This window comes from Carlito syrichta, unplaced genomic scaffold, assembly GCF_000164805.1.
Source record: "Carlito syrichta isolate Samal-C Ts95f unplaced genomic scaffold, Tarsius_syrichta-2.0.1 Scaffold120494, whole genome shotgun sequence".
Lineage (NCBI taxonomy): Eukaryota > Metazoa > Chordata > Mammalia > Primates > Tarsiidae > Carlito > Carlito syrichta.
Window position 1 is genome coordinate 361930 of NW_007064590.1, and position 22009 is coordinate 383938.

Genomic DNA, 22009 nt, shown 5'->3' on the forward strand with positions numbered 1-22009 from the left:
TTCCAGCTTCTTTAGGTGGCTTGTTAGGTTGTGAATTTGTGTTCCTTCCATTTTCTTCATGTGTGTTTGTAGGGATACAAATTTCCCTCTTACTACAGCTTTCAGGGCATCGCAGAGATTTTGGTAAGATGTTTCTTCATTTTCATTTGTTGCCAGGTATCTTTTGATCTCTGTTTTGATTTCATCATTGACCCAGGAGTTGTTTAGCATCATGCTTTTTAGTGTCCATGTGTTTGTGGGTTTTGGGGGGAGTTTGTTGGTGTCAATGTTTATTTTTATTCCACTGTGGTCCGAGAAGATACATGGTAGAATTTCAGTCCTTTGAAATTTACTTATGCTTGATTTATGGCCGAGTATGTGGTCGATCTTAGAATATATTCCATGTGGTAATGAGTAGAATGTGTATTCTGTGGTCTTTGGATGGAGTGTTCTGTAGGTATCAGTTAAGTCCATTTGGTCCAAAGTCACATTGAGGTTCCGGATCTCCTTGCTGATTTTTTGTCCTGATGATCTCTCTAGGGTTGTGAGTGGGGTATTAAAGTCCCCAGTTATGATGGTGTTAGTGTCAATATCTTTATTTAGTTTTCCTAGAAGTTGCTTTATGAAAGCTGGCGCACCTATGTTGGAGGATAGATAGATATATGTTTAGGATAGATATTTCTTGTTGATGGATTGAGCCTTTTATCATTATGTAGTGGCCTTCTGTATCTTTTTTCATTTTTAATAGCTTGAAGGGTATTTTGTCTGAAATTAAGATCGCTACTCCTCCTTTCTTTGGTATTCCGTTCGCCTGAAAGTTTGTTTCCCATCCTCTTACTTTGAGTCTGTGGGTGTCCTTTCTAGTGAGGTGAGTCTCTTGAAGGCAATAGATTGTTGCCTGATGATATTTTATCCATTTTGCCATTCTATGTCTTTTCAGTGGTGCATTTAGTCCATTCACATTTAGGCTAATAATTGAAATGCAAGAGTTGATCCCTGTCATAAGGTTCTTACAGAGTTGTTCCTGCTTGTTTGTTGTCTTTCTTTGGGCTTTGGAGTTGGTTCATGTGTGTTTTTAATCCTTTCCCTGTACTCTTGTGAAGAATGCTATTGTTCTTTTTTCTTTTTCTTCTGTGTTCAGTACTTTCTTAAGTGTTCTTGTAGAGGTGGCCTGGTGGCAGCGTAGGTTCTTAGGGATTGGATATCTGGAAAAGATTTCTATTCTCCCTCACTAATGAAGCTTAGTTTGGCTGGGAAGATTATTCTTGGTTGAAATTGTTTCTCTTTTAGAACTTTGAAGATAAGTCTCCAGGCTCTCCTAACCTGAAGGGTTTCTGTGGATAAATCTGCTGCTATTCTAATTGGTCTTCCCTGGTAGGTAGTCTGGCCTTTTTCTCTTGCTGCCTTTAGGATTTTTCTTTTATAGCTACTTTGTTTAGGTGAATTATTATGTGTCTGGGAGTTGGTCTTCTCATTTGTTGTCTTGCAGGGGTTCTCTGAATTTCTTGTGTTTGAATTTTTTCATCCTTGATGAGATGAGGGAAGTTTTCTTGAATGATTTCATGAAATGTTTGTTCCAGTGTGGCTTCTGTTTCTCTCTCTGCCTCAGGAAGGCCAATTACTCTTAGGTTTGGTCTCTTGAAGTGATCATTCATCTCTTGCAGGTTTTGTTCTGTCCTTTTGAGCTTCTTTTCTGTGCTTTTTGACAGTTTGGGTTAGTTCTGTGTTTTGGTCTTCGAGCTCTGAGATTCTTTCTTCGGCTTGGCTGATTCTGCTTTCCATGCTTATTAGTCTGTTATTCATTTCCATCACAGTATTCTTTACTGCTGTCATTTCTGACATCAGCTCCTTCCTATTTTCCTCTTGTCTCTTCTCAATTTTTTAAATTCTCTCCATTAATGTCTTGATGTCTGGGTTTGTTTCATGTAACCAGTCATTCTGGGGGCTCTTCATTGTTTGTGTTCCAGAATCTGTTTTCTCAGTGTCTGATCTCCCAGGGGTCTGTGTAAGACCTATATTCTTCTTTTCGTTTTTCTTCCTTTGTGCGGTTTTTCCCCCTCCCTACTTTTTCCTTCCCTCCATGTCACTGTCTTCTTTAATTCTGTTATTCAGGGGTAAAGGGATTGGTTTTACTTCTGTTTGTTCAATCTCCTATTGTTTATGTATGCCCTCTTACTTTGTTCAATTCTGGAGTTGCACTGTAGGTTGGGGGTGGTCATTTTTGCAGTTTTGAGATTTACTTAAGGGGGGAGCTGTGATTTAAAATTTATCTGAAGGTCCTGGCATTTGCTGACAGGTGTGTGAATAATCTGGAACCCACTTCCCACTGCCTTGGAATCTGTTCATGCAGTGGGCCTGTAGGTTTACTCCCTGAAATAAAATGTGGTTAGCAGAGGGGAGAGAATGGAGCAGACAGTGGGTTGAAGAGGGGGGTGGAGAGATAGAGGAGTAAGGGGGGAAACAAACGAGTGTGCCAACAAATAGAGAGAGAGGCCTATACTGAAACAGATAAAAACAATAGACCACAACTACAGGCTAACCAACTCTCATACAAACAATAAAAATTACAAATAAAACATATAGTGATGCTAACATACCAGCTATCCAACCACCTTATTAGTGTGCTGTTCCTCTATACAAGGATATGGTTTACAGAGAGAAGAAAAGAGAAGAAAAGGAAGGGGAAAAAAGAAAAAAAGGAACAATACAGTAGGAATTGAATTAAGTCATTAAACTAACAGAATCAATGAAGCACACTCTGAGACATTTCGTTTAAGTTCAATGTCCTTTCAGGTCTGATTTCTAGTTTTCTTTTCAAGCTGGTAAATTAGTTTGCAGTTAGGGTCAGTTGCCCCTGATCTGCTGTGAAGGACAGTTCAGATTACCCTCCGTTCAGCACTCTGGTCTATGTCTTTATCAAGCTTGTTTCTCCCGTTTCGTGTTGTTACCTTGAATCGCCAGCAGGTGGTGCTATCTCAGCTGCTTGCCCCAGAGCGGGTGGGGCTGGACAGGGACGACAGAGGCTGAAGATGGCAAGATGGCTGCCTGCCTCAGGGCAGACGGCAGGAAACTTACGGTGGGCAGCCCGCTTTGGTTGCAGGAGAGGTGGCAGCAATCCCAGCAGATCTTCCGTGAAGGGGCTTCAAGGACTGAAGTTGTGAATCGCCTCCGGCCTGGGTGGTGCGATGTGCTACAGTTGTCGGTGGCAGTGGCTGCGGCGTCTGCGCTGCAGTGGCTGTCCAGACTGCTGCGATGCCCCAGCGGTGGCAACGGCCGAGCTCCGTATGAAGAGCAGGCTGCGATGTTGGGGTCCGTAGCCCCTGGGGCGAGAGTCAGATACCCACTGCAGTTCTTCTTTGCAGAGGTTTTCACAGACCAGGTTGCCCCGTCGCCATCTTGCTGGAAGTCCCTCAAAGGTGGAGATGGCGTCCGCGATTGGGGGGGAAGAAGAAAGAGAGAGAGAGAGAGAGAGAGAGAGAGAGAAAGAAAGAGACTGGACCCCAGTCTAGTGCAGAAGCCGTCACATATTAATATTAAAACAATCACTTGGTGAGTCTTTCAGTATCTTGGTATAAAATCAATTTATATCAGATTTGGTTTGTAGTAACTGGAAGTTTGCCTACCCATGCCACACATCATAGCCTGTGTGTACCCCTGACTTACTGTAACACATGGTGTATTGTGGACACCTATGTCCTTTTTCTCCAGTGCTCTTTAGAAACAGCGTAGCCACCTTGTTTCATCCAGTAAATGCAGTATTAAAAGAGCAGTAAGTAGACGGAATTACTGAACAAGGAATTCTACTTTTTGCATGATGCTTTATTTTACTTATGATTCATATATATTAGAGTTTACTCTTTCAATAAGCTTTGCTTCCTGTAGCAAGTAGCTCATATACATGCCAATATTTAAGTATTTGGCAAAGTAAATATAAGCTGTCCCAACAGGCGTATTCACACGCATCCTTTAAAACATTATGTGTTTGTTGATTGATTAAATATCTCCCTCTAAGGCTTAACGACTCCTGTTCTTATATGAGACTACAGTTGGGGTTCACTCTCTTTCTCTTAGTCTTCATGTGTACAGTGAGAAATCCCACTATTGTTTTAATTTTGACTGAAACACTTGGCATGTCACAGGAATCTCATGCTGTCTTCATTTCTTCCCATTCCCCTTGTTGCTCATGTCTGGAAGCATAAAGTGTTCAAAAGCAAATGCAATCCTGTTTTAAAATATAAGTCTGCTGAGGGTCACTTTCTCCATCTGTTACAGGTGAGTGTGACCCACCATACCCTTCTCCCAATGACCATTGGTGGTCCTTACTGCAGGATTAGACTGTAGGCATTCTGACACCTGCTGCATTGAGATCGTCAAGGTTCCAGAGCATTGGCCTCACTTGAGGCTTTAAAGACCATACCCCTTTCTCAATCTGTCATGCTTTGCTGGAAGCTGCCATGCAGAGTCAATGTGTTACAATGTCTCCAGGGTCTGCATTGAAGTGTGCACTTTCTAAACTGAGACCAAAAGGTAGAATAGTTTTGAAAGTCACTATTAAAAACTGACAGACTGTCATTGATGGTAACTAGTGCACAGTGTGTGATGGGTAATGTGAACATGTTTGTGTATATAGATATGGTCACAGCATTCCTATGTGGGAAAACTGCACTTTGTCCCTATTTTCCAAAAGAGGTGGAACAAATAAAGCAGTTAAAAGAGGCGATTGTACAGTAGATTGGCTTAATGGGTTCTAAAACACAATAACATAATCTGTGCGAACTTGAATAGGAGCCATTCATTTGTGGAGCACTTTGTAATAAACTGGGTGGATATGAAAGCAGCCAAAACATCTCTGGTCTTAGACAGCAGTGACCTTCCTGCGGACAGAAGTCCAGCACATGTACAGATGACAAAAATGAGACCAAAGCACTTAAAGTAACTTGTCCAAGTCCCACAGCCAACTCTTGCTGGAGTGGAGACTTAGCCCCATCTCTACTATTAGCCACATGACATACTGCTGGAGTTGAAGGATGATTTTAGATGACTGGCGCTCTTGCCCTCAGGGAGATTTTCATCTGATGGGAGGTTACAGGATTCCTGGGGACAGATTTCTACAAAGCACACGGACAGGGTCCACCCAGCTCTATAGCCGCAGCCCTCGGTGTTCGAATCTTCAACACTATGTCCAAGTCGAGTCAGCGCTTGTGATGGGTACCACCAGCCAAATCTGACCTTGTAATTAGGAGTGACCCCAAGTTGGAAACAGGTTCTCTGGAAATGTTCATACTCACTCTGACACCTGTGCTTACTGATGGATTGACCGCGTCTGCCCCAACACTGTCCAGCACCCTACAGGCAGTAGACTTTCTGCCAAGATTTATTGAATAACTCAATAAGCTGATCCAGGATGGATGCAGGAGTGGCCCAGGGCCAAGCTCAAAGCTGTTGCCGCTAACAAATAGGCTTATCATTTTGACTTACTAGGAAATGCTGTTGATTTTGATGGCATCCAAGTCAGCATGTTGACACTTTCTTAGCATAGCCATGGTTCAGGCACTTGTTTGAAATATGTATGGTTCCTTGAAAAGATAGAGTATTTTAAAGGATATGTTTGTGCAACAGAAATTGTGAATTCCTTTAGCCACCTCCCCTCTTTAGAAATAGTACTCATACATATTTTATGCATAAATTGACAAAAATGGCAGAGACCTCATCTTCCCTGTAGCAATTTGAACCAGACTGATTGAAGATTTATTGCCTAATTATATTTGTCAGCCTGACATAAAAGTCATCAGTTCTGGAAAAATATGTTTGTCGTACCAGGATTATCTCTAATTAATACGGTCAATATCTAGCATATATTTAAAGTCAAGCAGAATATTAGTCTCTAAAGTATATGTTATGGACAGCAGGGAATTGAAAGGATCAACACCTCTGGTCATGAAGCAGTACTCTAAGTACAGATTTATCTTGAAGGGAGAAAATACCATGTCATACATCATGCCCTCTGCTTTGAATACAATGCAATCAGTGCCACTGACATTGACTCCCATTGTTGATAAATTATTAAGGCAATAACTGAAGAATCAGAGCAGTTATGTAATTTGGTTACAGTTGGTGTGTGTCTGAACTCAGATTCAAATCGGGCCCAAAATGTCGTTTGCACAACATCTGAATCCACTAGCCAAGTTGATCTCTGCAGTGTTCACATGTGGTCTTATTCTCTTTCCCTAAAGTACACAAAGTTGGAGCTCAGCAGAATAAGCCAGACAGGCATACTGAGAGAGCCAGCTTGGCATGAATGTTTCTTCTGCCCAGTGTTCAAGCAGTTACTGGTTATCAGTGTCTGTTGCAGTGAGGCAATGCAATTCAGGATGCAGTTCATATCAGATGCCTCACAGGGTAATTAATACATGGCCATATATGCATGACACCCTCCAGTCCCCACCCCTTTGGCCCAGCGTGGTGTGCACCAGGCCTGGGGTGGTGAAAACATTCAGCAGTTGTTCCCAGGCTCTCCACAGTCACAGCAGACTCATTCATTCACTCATAAATGTGTGCACGTTTGCCATAAACATAAATATCAGACATTGGTTTTTAATAGCAAAGGTTTGACTCATTGGCTGGGTTCATACCTACCCCCAAACAGTTTTATTATTATGTTTCCCCATATCCATTAAAGTGTTACCACGGCAGTGTGCCTCATCATAGAAAAGCTTGTGTTTAGTAGCCAAAGCCACGGAGAGGTCAGTGTTGTTATTTTTTCCCATTTCATGAAGTCCTTTCTACAGCAATTATCTTGTATAGTTACTTATTCAGATTGTATAATGGATGAGAATATTAAATTTGCAAATTAAAATGAACAACAGTTAGAGTGGCTGAAAGTAAGCTGGCCTAAAGCATGCAGAATCGCCGGCAGGGGAGCCGACACGACACCTTGTTAAAGCGGGACGAGTTGTGGCCATCATGGATGAGGCTGCTGGGAACACGGCTTTAGCTTATGTTTCTTGGTGGAGCCCAAAAGACAGGGGTCACTGGCCTCCTGAGAAGAGTGTTCAGGACGTTCCCTAGGACTGCCCCAAGGCTGGGCTGTTAGAAAACCTCTGACTTCTCTTAGAAAGCAGATCGTGTGAGCAAGGGCTGAGTCAGGAGAGGTGCTTGGCCTGGAGCACATCCAGCCCCACGGGCTCTTTCCTCCCAGGCATTTTGCTGGTCCTGGAGCACAAGCACTGTGAACAGCATCAGGGATGCACACCACCTTCGGATATGGGGTGCAGGGCTCTCCAGGGCAGCTCAGTGAGAGCTGGAGATTGATCTGGAAAGTCTGCTTCAGCATGTAAGACGTAGTTCTGAGGGGCAGGAACAGCACTATGTCTATACACAGAGAAGATCACGCAGGGTGTGCTAAATCATGTCATTGATTCAGCCAGACTGCTCACTGTGAGGCCTAGCAACAACGACTGTGGGTCTAGAATAGTCGACATCCAGGACGTCTAGACAAGAGGGATTGTTAAACTCCTGAGTCATTTGGGTCTAAGGAAGATACTGTAATATAAAAATTAGGTATAGTTTTGAGGAGAAAGAATTTCATTGGAAACACAAATGCGTACACACTGACACTCACTGCATTCCCTTAGGTGAAGTAGGCGCTGGTAAGGCACACCTCCTTGGTACACATAAGACGTGTGGTTTGCCAGTTTGGCTTCACAGTTTCTAACATAAGCAAATATTTTCTTCTCCTGCCTTCCCAGCGTCCCCGCTATTCTTACTTCAAATATGTAAGGACTAAAAAATGCCGTGTGACATACTTGGTGGCATTTATCTTCTCTGACCATACTTTGAATGATTTGAAGGTTCTTTACATATAGTGTTTGCTCTAACCACAGGCAACCTCTTAACACACATTCAGGAGCACATGAAACCTCCATTAGAAGCAGAGTGGCTGCTTTGTTTATAGATACAGTGCTGCCTGCCAGTGTAGACACACCTATTCTGGGCCCTTGGGCACAGGTAAGATGTACATACAAATAGCCTTAATGTCTCAGGTGTGAGTCATATAAGAGAAAAAAAAATGCTCTGGCACCAATAAGGCCTTTGAAAACTGTTGTTTTTCATTGTGTGACAAAATGCAGTGACTTAGCAAAAGCCATTCCATTCTGTTCCTTATTCTACGGGTGAGGATTCTGGGATGGGTGAGCTGGCACTGGGTCTCTGAGCCACATCTGGGATGGTTGGACCTGGGAGTCCACCCCCAAAAGGCCTCTTCACTCACATGCCACGTCTTGGTGCTCCCGGACCTCCCTTTCCCCTGATGTTTCATCCTCCAGGGTTCTCTATGCGCCTCAGTCTCCTTGTAACCTGACAGCCTTTGAGTAGTCCACTTTCTGACCCACAACTGGGGACCCCCAGAGTGACAAGAAGCAGGGGCCATGCCTCGGAAGGCCTACATGTCACTTCCACCGCATCTTGCTGGTCAAGCTGCCAAGACCAGCCAGGATCCTAGAAGGATGAATTAGCCTGCACCCAGAGCAGAAAGGCAGGACTGCAACATTCCTTTGGGGAATATACCGGTTTTATTAGGTCCTGGTTGCCCCATAACTACTTTGTATTTGTGAAAGTTACACATTATCTGCTTTGCTTTGTATTTGACTTTTGCCTTAGTACAGGGAACCTGGCTTTGACTCCTGGTTAGATTAATTGTGGAGGTAATCATGCTAATTGTGTGTGGACAACAGTGGCAAGAGAGGGCTCAGAAGTGATGCGGAGCTTTTAAGTATGAGTGACTGAAGATATGGTTGTGCTATTAACGGACATAGGAGGCCCAGAAGGAGAAAAAGGCTTGTGCCAAACAGTATAATGATGCCTGATACTACAAGTAACATACCCAATCCAAAGCAGCCTAAAACCCTTCTTTTTCTTCCAGAAGTCGGGGAACTGAAAGTTCTAGATCTGGTTCGGCACCTCAAAGATGTCAGGACTCTCAGTCAACTTCTCTGAGTCTTCTGACCTCCCTCTCATGTTACAGGGTATCTGTCTCAACTTCAAGCAGCACATATTTGCTGATGATAGAGAAGAGAAGGAGTCTCTCCCGGTATTTCCTGGTGTCTCTCATCCCCAGCAGCTCCACACTAGGTTTCCCCTAAGCCCCACTGGCCAGGAGTGGTCATGTTTCCATGTGCTGCCCTCAGAGGTGACCTGGAGAACCAGTGGTGGCATTGTCAGGGTGTTCCATGGGAATGTCAGCTCAGCTAGCAGGGACAAAGATGTTAGGTAGACAACCAGCAGGGTCTGCCACAGGATCGGTTCCTTTTTCTCTCCCCACACAGATGCTAAAGACTCACTCGGCAGCCTTGCAGAGCTTGAATTAAGTGTACTAGAGCCTAACTATAATCACTTAGTATTTTCTAGAAACCATTCTCTATGGACTTTTTTTCCTTTTACTTTGTAGTTGAGAGCCACCACCACTCCTTCCTAACACATAAAAGATTTAATGATTTCTCTTTTCCTTAAAATCTGAATGAAAGCACTTTGCTTGCCATAAAGATACGCATCCTTATGATGCATCTTGGCCTTCTGGTGTCTGTCACTGCATATTATACATCCCTGTAAGTGCCTTTATGTGTGTGCATATGGGCTTAGAAGAGTAAGAAAATTCTATAGACATACCAGCTAAGTTTGTTTTAGAGTTTGAAGACTCAGAGAACTCCCCGACATTAGTTTTTAACTTAAGTTGAGCCAGGAAAATGAGTTTTCACAGTCCTTAGCCCTGAATGGCAAAGGCTGGCTGACCGAGCCTATGGTGCAAATAAGTGCAGAACTAAGAAAATACAAATCCTCAGGTACCAAGAAGATGTCACGGCTCAAGCCTGGCCTGGGCATCTGGGATTGCAAAATACTGCTTGATTTCTTAAACTGAATAAAGTTGGATTCCTTTGTTCTGGGTATCTGTAATTGCCTAACTGTATATTTTTAACCTAGTAAAATTCATATCCGTAATAAAGTGACTTTTATAAACTCAAAACATTTGAGCTGAATGTCACTACTGGTACCTTCGTTGGTGAGAGATAGGGAAGGTGAGGGAAAGACCCCAGAAAGGAGGCTCCAAATCTCATCTTGTTTCGGTAGCAGTTCTTTCATTCATTCATTCATTCACTCACTCACTCACTCACGTTTGTCGAGCGCCTACCATGTCCTCGGTGCTGGGGATTGAAGGATAAATAAGACCAGGCCTGTCTGAGAGGCACATAAATTTGGCCTCTCAGCAACCTGCCTTTTCCTCACAGCTGTACAGCAGAAAAGTGGAGACAGGAAATCAGTGTTGTCCACCCAACAAGCTGCTTGGGTTGGTTTTCTTTAGTGTTAAAGAGCTTGGTTTCCAAATTTGTGTTAGTGTAGTAAGATCACATTATGTTACAGTAACTGTGTTTGAACTAAATTGTTGTGAATGCCAGGAAAAGGCTCTAACTACTTTCCTTCCTGATATTTTAGAAATAGATTTCAGAACAACTTGGTTACTTTGGGAAATTTTTATTTCCAAAATACCATTTCCAAAATGACTGGCTCAAGCAAATGAATATGTAATGTACTAGAAACTGTATTTCTGAACCATAGCCTTGACCTCTGGGGCTAAGGTGATTCTTCTGTCTAAGCTTCCTGAGTAGCTGGAACTACAAGCACATGCCACCACACTTGGCTAATTATTTAATTTTTATAGAGACAAGGTCTTGTTCTGTTACCCAGGCTGGTCCCGAACTCCTGAGCTCAAGCAATCCTCCCTTGGCTTCCTAAAATTCTGGGATTATAAGCAAGTGCCACCACATCTGACTGAAAGTCATATTCCAAATCTTAAAAAACATTGTTCAGAAATTGATCCTTCTAATAAAAAAACAAAAGAAAAAGAAAACTTTATGCTGTATGTACTTGCAGACTTCTTTGTAAGACATGATCTAAGAAAGCAAGTGAAAGTTGATCCCAGGCTTAAACTTTCCACTTAACTTCCTCCAACCACCTAAATCCAACCCTACCCCAGGCCTGAATATGTGCAGACAAGGCCATGTGAACCCTCATTTGTGTAACTGCGGGAAGTCCACTGTCTCCAACTATTTCTGATGATCCTAGTGATGGCCGTCGGTGCCCTGGTGGTGACTGCCCCCTTTCACGCCCTGTCCTGGCTTCAGTCTCAGTCTTTCCAGGCCGCTCGGCCCATGCTACTGCTTCCTGTGGGTGGATCCCAGGGTGCCAGCACTCGGGCCCTCATGTGGGCAGGACTCCTCCTGACTTGGTATACCTGAGGGAAGCCCCCACCAGAACTAGAAGTGTCATCGAGGTAGATTTTACACGAATCCTGATGTCCCCACCCTCGCTGCATGCTGTGCCTTCATGATTTGTTGCCTCAGAGCCTCTCACCACCTTCCTTCGTGAGGCTTGTTTCTCCCTGCAGAGTCTCTTCCCCCTCTCCGTTCTCCCCAGATCCAAAGCTCTCCAAATCGCGACCCTCAGCTAGTGCTTTCTTAATCAAAAGATGCAGAAAAAGTGTCTTCCTATCCTTGGCTATTCACCTTTAGCAACGGAAAAAACCGGCAAAAGTTTGAAATTACACATTTTATTTAAATGGGCTCAACATTCATGGCCCCCTCTGTCAGTACCAGCATTTCCTTTCAGGTTTAGCATCTTGGCAACACTCCCCTTGCTGAAGGACAGGTTTCAGGTATGGTGATGCTTTCCCTATAAATAGCCTTTTTCATGTGTTGCATAAGCTTATAATTTGTGTCACAAGAATATTTTTAGGATGAAGCCCCTTAAAAGAATTGTGTCCAGGACTGACTGAGGGTCTGCTTAAGTGGTTGTTTCTGGTGTTTCCCAAAGTGGCCCGGAAGTATCTCTAGGACACCCTTCCTGGCACAAAGAATCTTCCCAAGGCATTAATGACCCAACAAATGTAGGGGAAATGTCTAAATGTTAAAACTAGCAAACTTATGAACTATAAAACAAGATGTATCATTGAAGGTAAGATGTTTCCAGCATGAGAAGCTTCATTTGAGAACTACTCCCTCAGGCATCACCAAGATTCAGGCAACTTTGGTGGAACCTGGAGAAACACTGACTTACCATCATACAGAAATGTATTAGCTTTTTAAATGATTTTTTAACGGCACTTCTTAACTCCTTGTTTTGCTGATAATTTGCAAACTACAGACTGTTATTTTATGTAGTATGTGCATGTCAAGAAGTTGTGTTTGAGTTGATATATTTGTATGCTTTTTAAGGAACCCTAAAATAAATTATTTTATAAATTATCATCCTCAATTATTAGTTTTGTAAGTTTGAATTTAGTAAATTATTTTTAAGTAGTTTTTTCACTGACTATAAAGATAAATAAACATTCATTAATTTTTCCTAATTTAATTTTTCTCAGCTTCATGGCAGTATAATCGGCAAATAAAAATTGCATATAATCAAGGTATGGGTATGGCAACATAATGATTTTATAGACATACACACTGTGAAGTGATTCCAACAATCAAATTAATTATCAAATGAATCACATTCACTGATCTTAAATTGGAAATAGTTCTTTATAAATTTGGCTCTTAAAAATGACACTACCATTGAATTTATTTTACTCAGGCCAATGAAAATTTAAGATTATATTTGTTAATAGTGTTAAGTAGTTTCAGAAGTATTTTTTAGGTTCCATATCATGCTTAAAATCTATATTCTTTCTAATACTTGTATTATCTTAGTGAAACATGTAAATAAAACATCAGTTCAGTAATGAGGTTCCTCAGGGCAGATTATTAAATAACTGTGAGATTAACCAGGCTAACATCAAAGTTGATTTGGAAGGTTGTACTATTGATTGCTCTAAGCAATTATATTAGTCAAATATAAATGCTCAGTACATTTTCATTAACATGCTATGTATGTCCAACTGCTTCTAAATGCTTTCTTGGTCTTTATCCAGTGTCATCAACAAATGTTTAATAGAAGAGTTTATTAAAGTTGTATTTATTATACTTAATGTAAAAGAATGAAAATGAACATTGATTAGGTTAAAGTAGAGTGGCTAAAATGTAATTTGAAATCATTTGGAGTTCAATTTAAATCAATATCTTTGATAATATAGAAGTATTAGAAGTATGTGGCCACAACTTAAGATGTGTTCAAATATATCATTATGGACAAAATTAGAGCAATACCATGTTATTCCTGGATTATCTGAGAAAGAATGTTAGCTTTTTCTAATCTAAAAATAAAACAAAATAAAATGAAGTTAGCTACTTCTGTACTCAGTAAAAATCTGGGATAACCAACTGCTTACACAAGATTTATTGTTTTATTTTTTAACTTACATGGCTATTTTATTTTATTTGTACAAGTAAAAATGTTTTTTATTTTAATGATGTGGGTACAATTCAGGGTTAGGTATACAAATGTTGATTTTGCAGGCACCCTTGTTGATGAGGTGTGCTCCTCACTCCCCTAGCAGTTTCCCTCAACTGCCAATTCCACCCCCACTCCCCTGGCAGTTTTCCGCTACTGCCAATCCCTTTCTTATTATGATAATTGTTCAAGGTCCGCTTATGAGTGATAACATTTCTGTGATAGATCACTGGGTATGATTGACTCTAAATCCATCCAAGTTACTGTGCAGTCCATATGTTTGTCCTTCTTTATGGCTGCATAATATTCCATTGTGAATATGTACCACTTTTTTTAATCCAGTCCAGCTTTGATGGACAGCATACATGGTTCCATGTTTTTGCTATTGTGAATAGAGCTGCAATAAACATGCGTGTGCAGGTATCTGTTTTGTAGAATGATTTGAATTCCACTGGGTATATTCCCAATAGGGAGATTGCTGGGTCATATGGAAGGCCAATTTCCAGTTCTTTAAGAAATCATCACACTGTCTTCCAAAGAGGTTGCAGTAGGTTGCTTCACCTCCAGCAGTGTAGAAGCATTCCTTTTTCCCTGCATCCTCACCAGCATCTGTTGTTGTTTGTTTTATTAATGATGGCCATTCTTACTGGGGTTAGGTGGTATCTCAATGTGGTTTTGATTTGCATTTCTCTGATGATGAGTGAGGCTGAGCACTTTTTCATGTGTCTGTTGGCTGCCTGTGTATCTTCTTTTGAAAAGTGTCTATTCATGTCTTTTACTGAATAGTTTCTCCTCTCCCCAGTGGTTATTTTTGGAGGCTTTGTCAAAGATGAGGCTTTGCTTCTGGAATCTCTATCCTATTCCATTGGTCTATATGCCCATTTTTGTACCGATACCAGGCTGTTTTGATTACTGTAGCCTTATAGTAAAGTTTGAAGTCTGGAAGTATGATACCTCCTGCTTTGTTTCTTTTGCTAAGGATTATTTTGACTATTTGTGGTCGTTTATGTTTCCATATGAATTTCTGTATTATCATTTCCAGGTCTGAGAAGAATGATGTTGGCAATTTAATGGGTATTGCGTTGAATCGGTAGATTGCCTTTGGTAGGATGGACATTTTAACAACACTGATTCTTCCTATCCATGAGCATGGAATATTTTTCCATTTGTTTGTGTCATCTTGGATTTCTTTGAGCAGTGTTTTGTAGTTCTCATTATAAAGGTCTTTCACTTCTCTGGTTAGGAAGATGCCAAGGTATTGTTTTTTCCCCCCTGTGGCTATTGTGAATGGGATTGTGCTTTTTATTTGGGTCTCTGCCTGCTTGTTGTTGGTGTATAGGAATGCAACTGTCTTTTTGCACATTTATTTTGTACCCTGAGACTTTACCAAAGTCCTTTATCATTGCAAGCAGGTTTTTGACAGATTCTCTTGGATTTTCAAGGTATAGGATTATATCATCAGCAAAGAGGTATAACTTGACTTCCTCTTTTCCTATTTGGATACCCCTTGATTTCCTTCTCTTGTCTAACTGTCCTAGCTAGGACTTCCAACACAATGTTGAACAAGAGGGGTGAGAGTGGGCAGCCTTGCCTTGTTCCAGTTTTCAGGGGAAATGTTTCCAGTCTCTGACCATGTAGCAATATGCTAGCTGTGGGTTTATCGTAGATGGCACTTACTATTTTGAGGTATGTTCCTTCTATACCTCGGTGTTTGAGGGTTTTTATCAAGAAGAGATGCTGGATTTTATTTTATAAAAGCTTTTCCAGCGTCTAATGATACAATTACGTGGTTCTTGTTTTTACATCCATTGATGTATTTAATTAGATTTATGATCTTGTGAATGTTGAACCAGCCTTCCATCCTGGGAATGAAGCCTACTTGGTCATTCAAAAATAGATTTTGAGATGTGTTTTGGATCTAATTTGCTAGAATCTTGTTGAGGATTTTTACATCTATGTTCATAAGGGATATTGGCCTGTAGTTCTCTTTTTTTGTTGGATCTTTTCCCAGTATGGGTATCAGTCTTACACAAGATTTAAATGAGATGTAGGACAGAGTACAGATCTGGTTATCTTTAGCTCAGAGAATATATTATAGAGAAATCTGCTTAGAATATCAACAGTTTATTTTCAATTTTTTTTGCTATGCTTATAATTCTCTATTATCTAGGAAAATAATATAACAAAATGTTATTGACTTGTGTGAAACAAATTTAAAAATTTTAAATATTAATAAATCACTACATTAATCTAAAAATTCTATCAGTAAGTTTAGGTAATATGGAAAAAGTGTATGTCTTTCTAAGAATATGATTAAATCACATCTTGCAAACTAGTAAATTAACTTTAATTCTATTTAAATAAAACATTGTTGACCTTAAGATAGAATATTTGATAAAACCAGAATTGCGACTCTTGGCTCCTCCGTGACTCAAGGAACAAACCAAGGGGACAGGCTCTGACTGTGGAAAATGCTAGCATGTGCTGGGTTTTGCTGGTGGAGTGATAGCTCTTAACTACAAACAGAATTGATAAGTTGTTACAATAAGATCTTAATGAATTTTTATATTTTTAATTTTCTCCTTAGGCTATCAGCTGCAAAGGTCAACACAGTATATCCTACACTTTGTCGAGAAATCAGACTGTGGTGGTCGAGTATACACATGATAAAGATACGGATATGTTTCAGGTAAGCATCTTTCTTTTTTAACAGAAATTCTAGCATATTTTCCTTCAATTCTGTATTTTGATATGTGATCAGAACTTCCAGCACAGTAGTGTTTGGCGATGTCCAGGAGCGAAGAGGTGAAATTAATGTAAAGACAATGTAGCAAATATTTCTGTTTGGTTTTTGAAAGATTAAGAGAAAATTTAATTCTTAAATTGCAAAAAGAAATGACAACAGCTACATTCTCAGTACTCAAGATCTCCATGCAATAAAAATAGACATTAATAGCAAGAATAAAACTTGTAAAAGCCAACCACTTTTAAAAGAAAATTTGCACAAAACCAGAAAACCAAATACCACATGTTCTTACTTATAAGTGAGAGCTAAACATTCTTTGGGTACACATGGACATAAAGATGGGAACAACAGACACCGGGGACTTTTAAAGGGGGGGGAGGTGGAGGCAAGGGACTGGGTACCGCACTCACTATTTGGGTGACAAATTCTATAGAAGCCCAAACCTCACCATCACACGATACACCCCTGTAACAAGCCTGCACATGTACACCCCCCCGAATCTAAAATATAAATAAATAAATGCCAACATGCTCAGGATACTTCCTAAGTAGCACCTGAATTAAAGAGGACATCATAACTCCATTTAGAGGCCTTTACAGAAATAACTGAGAGTGCTACACAGCAACAGAGACGGGAAAGAGGGAGGAAAGGAGGGAGGGAGGGAGGAAACCAAGGAAACCAACCAAGTAAACATTTCTTTCAGAAGGTGCTTGTTAAAAAATGATAGTAATTGAGAAAGTACTGGATGGGTTCAGGAATAATTTTAGTGGTATGTAAGTAGAATGCCAGAAATACATGAAAAGAAAGCAGAAGGAAAGAAATAATAAAGAAAAAAGTCATCAGCTAATGAATTTGTAAAGAATTAATATATTCAAGATTTGGTACTTTAAAACAACAGAAAATTAAAATTTAGGCTATTAAAAGAAAAAGTAAACATAAGTTAGAAACACTGAGGCTTTGCATTCTTATATGAAGAGTTAAATTATTATATAAATGATGTTGAAACAAATGTCCAAAAAACATGCTGGATACTAACGTCATACTCTGTGCCAAAATAAATTCTAGACAGTAAGCATTGAAATATAAAAATGAAGGAACAAAAAATTCCTAGATCAAAATTTTGATGAATTCATATTCTTGGTGGGGAAGGATTAATAGTAAATGAAGAAATAGGTTTTTACCTTTCACATTATTTCTTTCTAAATGTTGAAAAGATTAGTAAACAAACAAACTAGTGACAATTTAGGCAACAACTCAGGTAGTCAAAAGATTAATACCTATAATATATTGATTACTTTTCACATACTTTTAGATTTGACAAAGAGCAAAACATAGTTCTCAAAAGAAAAAAATAAAATAGTCAAGTATTTAAACAATCAGTTCTCTGACCCAATAGTTCAACCTTTATTAATTTTTATACATAAATAATTGAGGAATATGAACAAAGATTTAGTCAAAAAGATGTTCAGTCACAGTGTTGTATATACTAACAAAAAACTAGAAATAAATCTGCACTTCCAGTGGTAGGTGAGAATGGTTATAGCATGGTATATTTATGTAAAATACCATTAGCCATTGCATGATTATTTAACTATGAGACAAAACCCACAAACTGTAAAGGAAATGGTTGGCAAATTTTGTTTTCTTGATAGTTAAATTTCTGTGTGGCCAAAATATGATAAAGTAAAACTAAAAGACAAATGACAAATGGGGGAAATAGTTACAATTCATATCACAATTAATATCTCAAATATATAAGATACTTCTAGAAATCTGAGAAAAAGACCTACAAATAGACAAGTGAGCAAAGGATTTGACAGACATTTCATCAAAAATGGAAATAAATAGCTCTTAAAAATAAGAAAATATGCTTAACCCCATTTATAGAAAAAGGAATGTGAATTACAAGCATGTAGAGGTACCACTTTTTACTTATGAGATTGGCAGAAACCAAAAGATTTTGCAAAGGATGTGGGAAAAATAGGCACCACCCTACCCTGTAAGTTGGTATAACCTCAGTAGAGTAGTAATTTGGAAATACCTACGAAAAATGCAAAATTTTTACTAGGTTTGACTCAGCTCCTCTCTTTATAAAGCCCTTTTCTTGCTCTAGAGACTTAACCACCATGCAAAATGGCATTTGTACAGTAATTACTCAAAGCATTGCTTAATAGAAGATTGGAAACAACCCAAATGTCCTTCAGTAGAGAACCAGTTCGGTAAATGCGGGTACAGCTATACCATGGAGTCCTCCAGGGCTGTAAAACAAAACAAGGAAAAGGTCTATGTACAGACATGGAAAGAGCCCGAAACTTGTTAAATGAATTAAGTATAATATAATTATAAATAATAGTGTTAAATATATTGAGTCATATTGATGGTACACAATTAAGATTGCCACGTATTAATAAATAATGTTATTAAATGTATTAAGTAATGTCAAATGTTGCATTAATTATTAAAAGTTCAATTAGTATTGTTAAGTGATTGAAATAATGCTATGTGCATTAAAAATTTCCAAAAGGATCAGCAAGGCATATACAGGGAAGTGTTTTACACTCTGATTTTGAAAGCATATGAATTTGTTAACTGTGGGGGAAAAAAACCAAATAATCCTAGGCAAGCAGACAGATAGATAAAGGACAGACATAGTAATAATCATAGATATAAACATAGTTATTTAAATGCCAGTTTCAACTCAAAAATAAGATTTCTCCTGTTAGGGCAAAATATTGACAGTGGTTTTACTCTTCATGCTTTCCATTGTATAATCTTCTACATGTCTTTTTTCTTACTCTACTAAAAAAACCTTCCTAAATAAGTATATGCATATTCTTTCCTGTTGATTTTTTTTATGGAATTCATAATGATAGCTTTTTCAGTACTTATGAAGATTTTTTTCACTGCTTACAATAGTAGAGTTTTTTTTTTTTTTTTTACATAGAGATTCTTAATACTAAAAAAGTGAATGAGGAATATTTCACAATTGTCAGTGATATTTTTTTACCACTTAAAAATCAGCAACTTTCTGTGATGGCACATGGGCCAGGTAAGTCAGTTAAGTACTAGCAAAGTGCAAGATGTTGAATTACTTGAAGGAGAATCTTGCTTCTCATGACTTCTCAGTTTCCCATACTATTTAGTACATGTTGTTGTATGCATGGGGTCCTCTTCACTATTGTACGGTCACACTACTTGTTTTGTTCACTATCTTCCTTCTCATCTATGCAGAATGAATTAAAGATTTAGTTGGACTTTTTCAGCTTCCTGTTATTAACTTCTAAATACTTTATGCAGGCTTCTTATTTTGTCACACAGAATATCAAAAGACACAAGATTTACTACAGCTAATCCTTTTTTAAACTGCAAGTTCATAGCAATGAAAAATACAACAATTGTTGATACGGTTTAGTGCCCCTGCTTTGAACCTGGGTGCTACAATGCCTTACATTTTGGGGTTGTTTGTTTGATTGTTAATTTAGTTTAGTTAATTTAGATAATAATGTTTAATTAGCATCTGTTTAGTTAAGAGAAAAATGTTGAAGAACATCTATGTTTTCAAGTTATTTCTTAAACATTGCACTTGTGCAAATGTGTGTGTCTGGTAGGGTTCAAATACCCCGTCATAATCCTCCATTCATCATTTTCATCTCTTGACAATCTGTGTCACAAATTCATCAGGATTCTGGGGATAGTTAGCTAAGGCCTCCCTCTTAGAGCCTGTATTCTAAAGGAGCTAACAGACCACAAATAAGAGAGGTTTCCAGGCTGAGGAAACAGAGTCAAAGGCTTCGAGTCAAGAGCAGAGTGAAGGAGGGAAGTGAAATGGGATGAACTTGGAGAGGTAGGTAAAGGATGGAACAGGTAGGGCCTTCAGGCCAGCTAAAGAGTTCGAGTTTTATTCTAAAGGTTTGGGGAAGCTATTGGAGGATTTTAAAAAGGGAAGAGGCATAATATGATTTGCATTTTTGTAAGATTTCTCTATGGGGAAGAATCTAGATAGCAAGTATACAAACAGGGACCTAAGGTGACAGAATCCAAGTCGGAGATCATGGAAACTGGAACAAGGTGGGAAAGTCGAAGGACGGAGGCTGTGTTGGAGGTACAGCTGCCAGGCTTACAGGAGGCTAATGTGGCCGTTAGGAGAGTGAAGGCTCAAGGTTAACCCTGGGGTTTTGATTTTTAGACTGAGCAGATTGGATGCCATTGATTTAAAGAGACTGAGGGCTGAGGGGGGGGGATCCAGGTTCTGTTGGGAACATGTCACATTTGAGATACTTACCAGGCGTCCATGTGGAGATGAGGTGTACTAGCTGGAAACTCAGGAGAGAGAGATCAGGGCTCTCCCTAATGAATGGGATGTGCTGATGTTTTTTAGGGAGAGAACAGAGAGAGGAGAGAAGAGGGCTGTTCACCAATTAACCTGGAAGCATTTCATTATTTTAATACCAGATGCAGATGTGCCAGGATAGGCTGGCTCAGTGTAAGCCCTGAATTTAACAATATATTGATTGCTGGAGCCTTAGCATGAGTGGTTTCAGGAGAGTTGTGGGGAAGCAAGCTCAGTTGGAGAGGGTTGAGGAGGAACATTAGAGAGATGGGTGAGGAAATGGAGGGAGTAACTAGTGACAGGCTTCCCAGGAAGTCTTGCTATAAAGTGAATCAGAGAAACGGGGCTAGAGCTTGTGGGTTGCTTGCAGGTGAGGGAGAGCATTTTTAAAGATGCGGACTATTTTGGAGCAAGGTTACTCAAACTGCACCCCACTGGTAAGCAAAATGTTTGTTGACATACAGAATAGAAGAGCACGGAAAGTGGGAGATGGTATTTGGAAACTTATGGCGGTTTGGCATAGCTGAAACATTCAAGCACATGATCATTTCTCTAGTACTCATTTTTTATTATATGTTTTAAAGGTGTCAGTGATGGTTGAGGTTTAAAACAACAGCAACAAAAAGTAGTCCTTAAGCCACAGAGTTTGGGAAGCTCCAGAATGTGTTTGAGAGTTGATAGCATGATCCAGTATAAAGGGAGACGTTGATGATCCAGAGGAGAGCAGGAATAGTATTAGGATAGAATCTTTAGGAAAGGGAGACTATCAGGATACCAAGTGTCAGTGGTGGAGAAAATGCTCTTGGATAGGAGCGACAGTGTTTCTTCCTTTTCACAGAAGGAAAGTCAGAAAATAAACTTATAAATGCAAGGCGATGGGTGGGGATTGGTGGGGGAAAAGTGAGGGGGGCCCTTCCAGGTGCATCAGGACCCTCTTACCTTCCTAGCTTCAACTGACATCCAGGCAAACCCAGACTTTCTTGTATATATAAAATGTAAAGTATGAATGAAGCAAAATTCTCACTGTAGCCAGTGTATGAATATGAGTAGCCTATGAATGTCAAGTGAAATTCAGAGTCATCTTGGCTTGTGTACTATATGAATATCAGATGAAATTCAGAAGTATCTTGCCTCGTCTACATTATGGTTTTTAAAATAACATAGAGTTGACCCAGTAGTGGAAAAAAAAAAAGGCAGGCTGCAAATTTTTCACATCGGGTGATTTTTCAGCAGGAGTGACTTAGATTGTTTTCCTGGAGAAAGCCACACAAGGCTTGTGTCCTGAAGCATAAAATTTTACTAGCACTCTAGAGGTTAGATTTAAATGAAAGTGAACTAATAAGCAAGTTTTATATTACCAGTCGGATGAATGTCATGACTTAAAATCACTGATTCTAGCAGTGTGTTCCAGTTAGAATAAAATTTCACGTTCTGCAGTCAATTGCAGTTACTCATCAAGACATTGAATTAATGCATTTTGATGAACCCAGGACATGGCCTTTCTAGAAGAGAGTAATTTTCTGTAGATAGGATGAAAGAAACAATTGTGGGTTATTCTAGAAGAGGGTGATTTT

The 22009-nt window shown here is 39.5% G+C and overlaps 1 protein-coding gene across 1 annotated transcript in view; it reads left to right on the plus strand.

Moving 5' to 3' along the window:
- LOC103249445 (E3 ubiquitin-protein ligase pellino homolog 2) overlaps positions 1–22009 on the plus strand; it is a 132053-nt gene that overhangs the window by 92711 nt on the left and 17333 nt on the right. Inside the window, exon 2 of the mRNA XM_008048079.1 lies at positions 15947–16048. Within this exon, the coding sequence (XP_008046270.1) occupies positions 16040–16048 (9 nt within the window). The 5' untranslated portion in view covers positions 15947–16039. The remainder of the gene's footprint in view (positions 1–15946; positions 16049–22009) is intronic.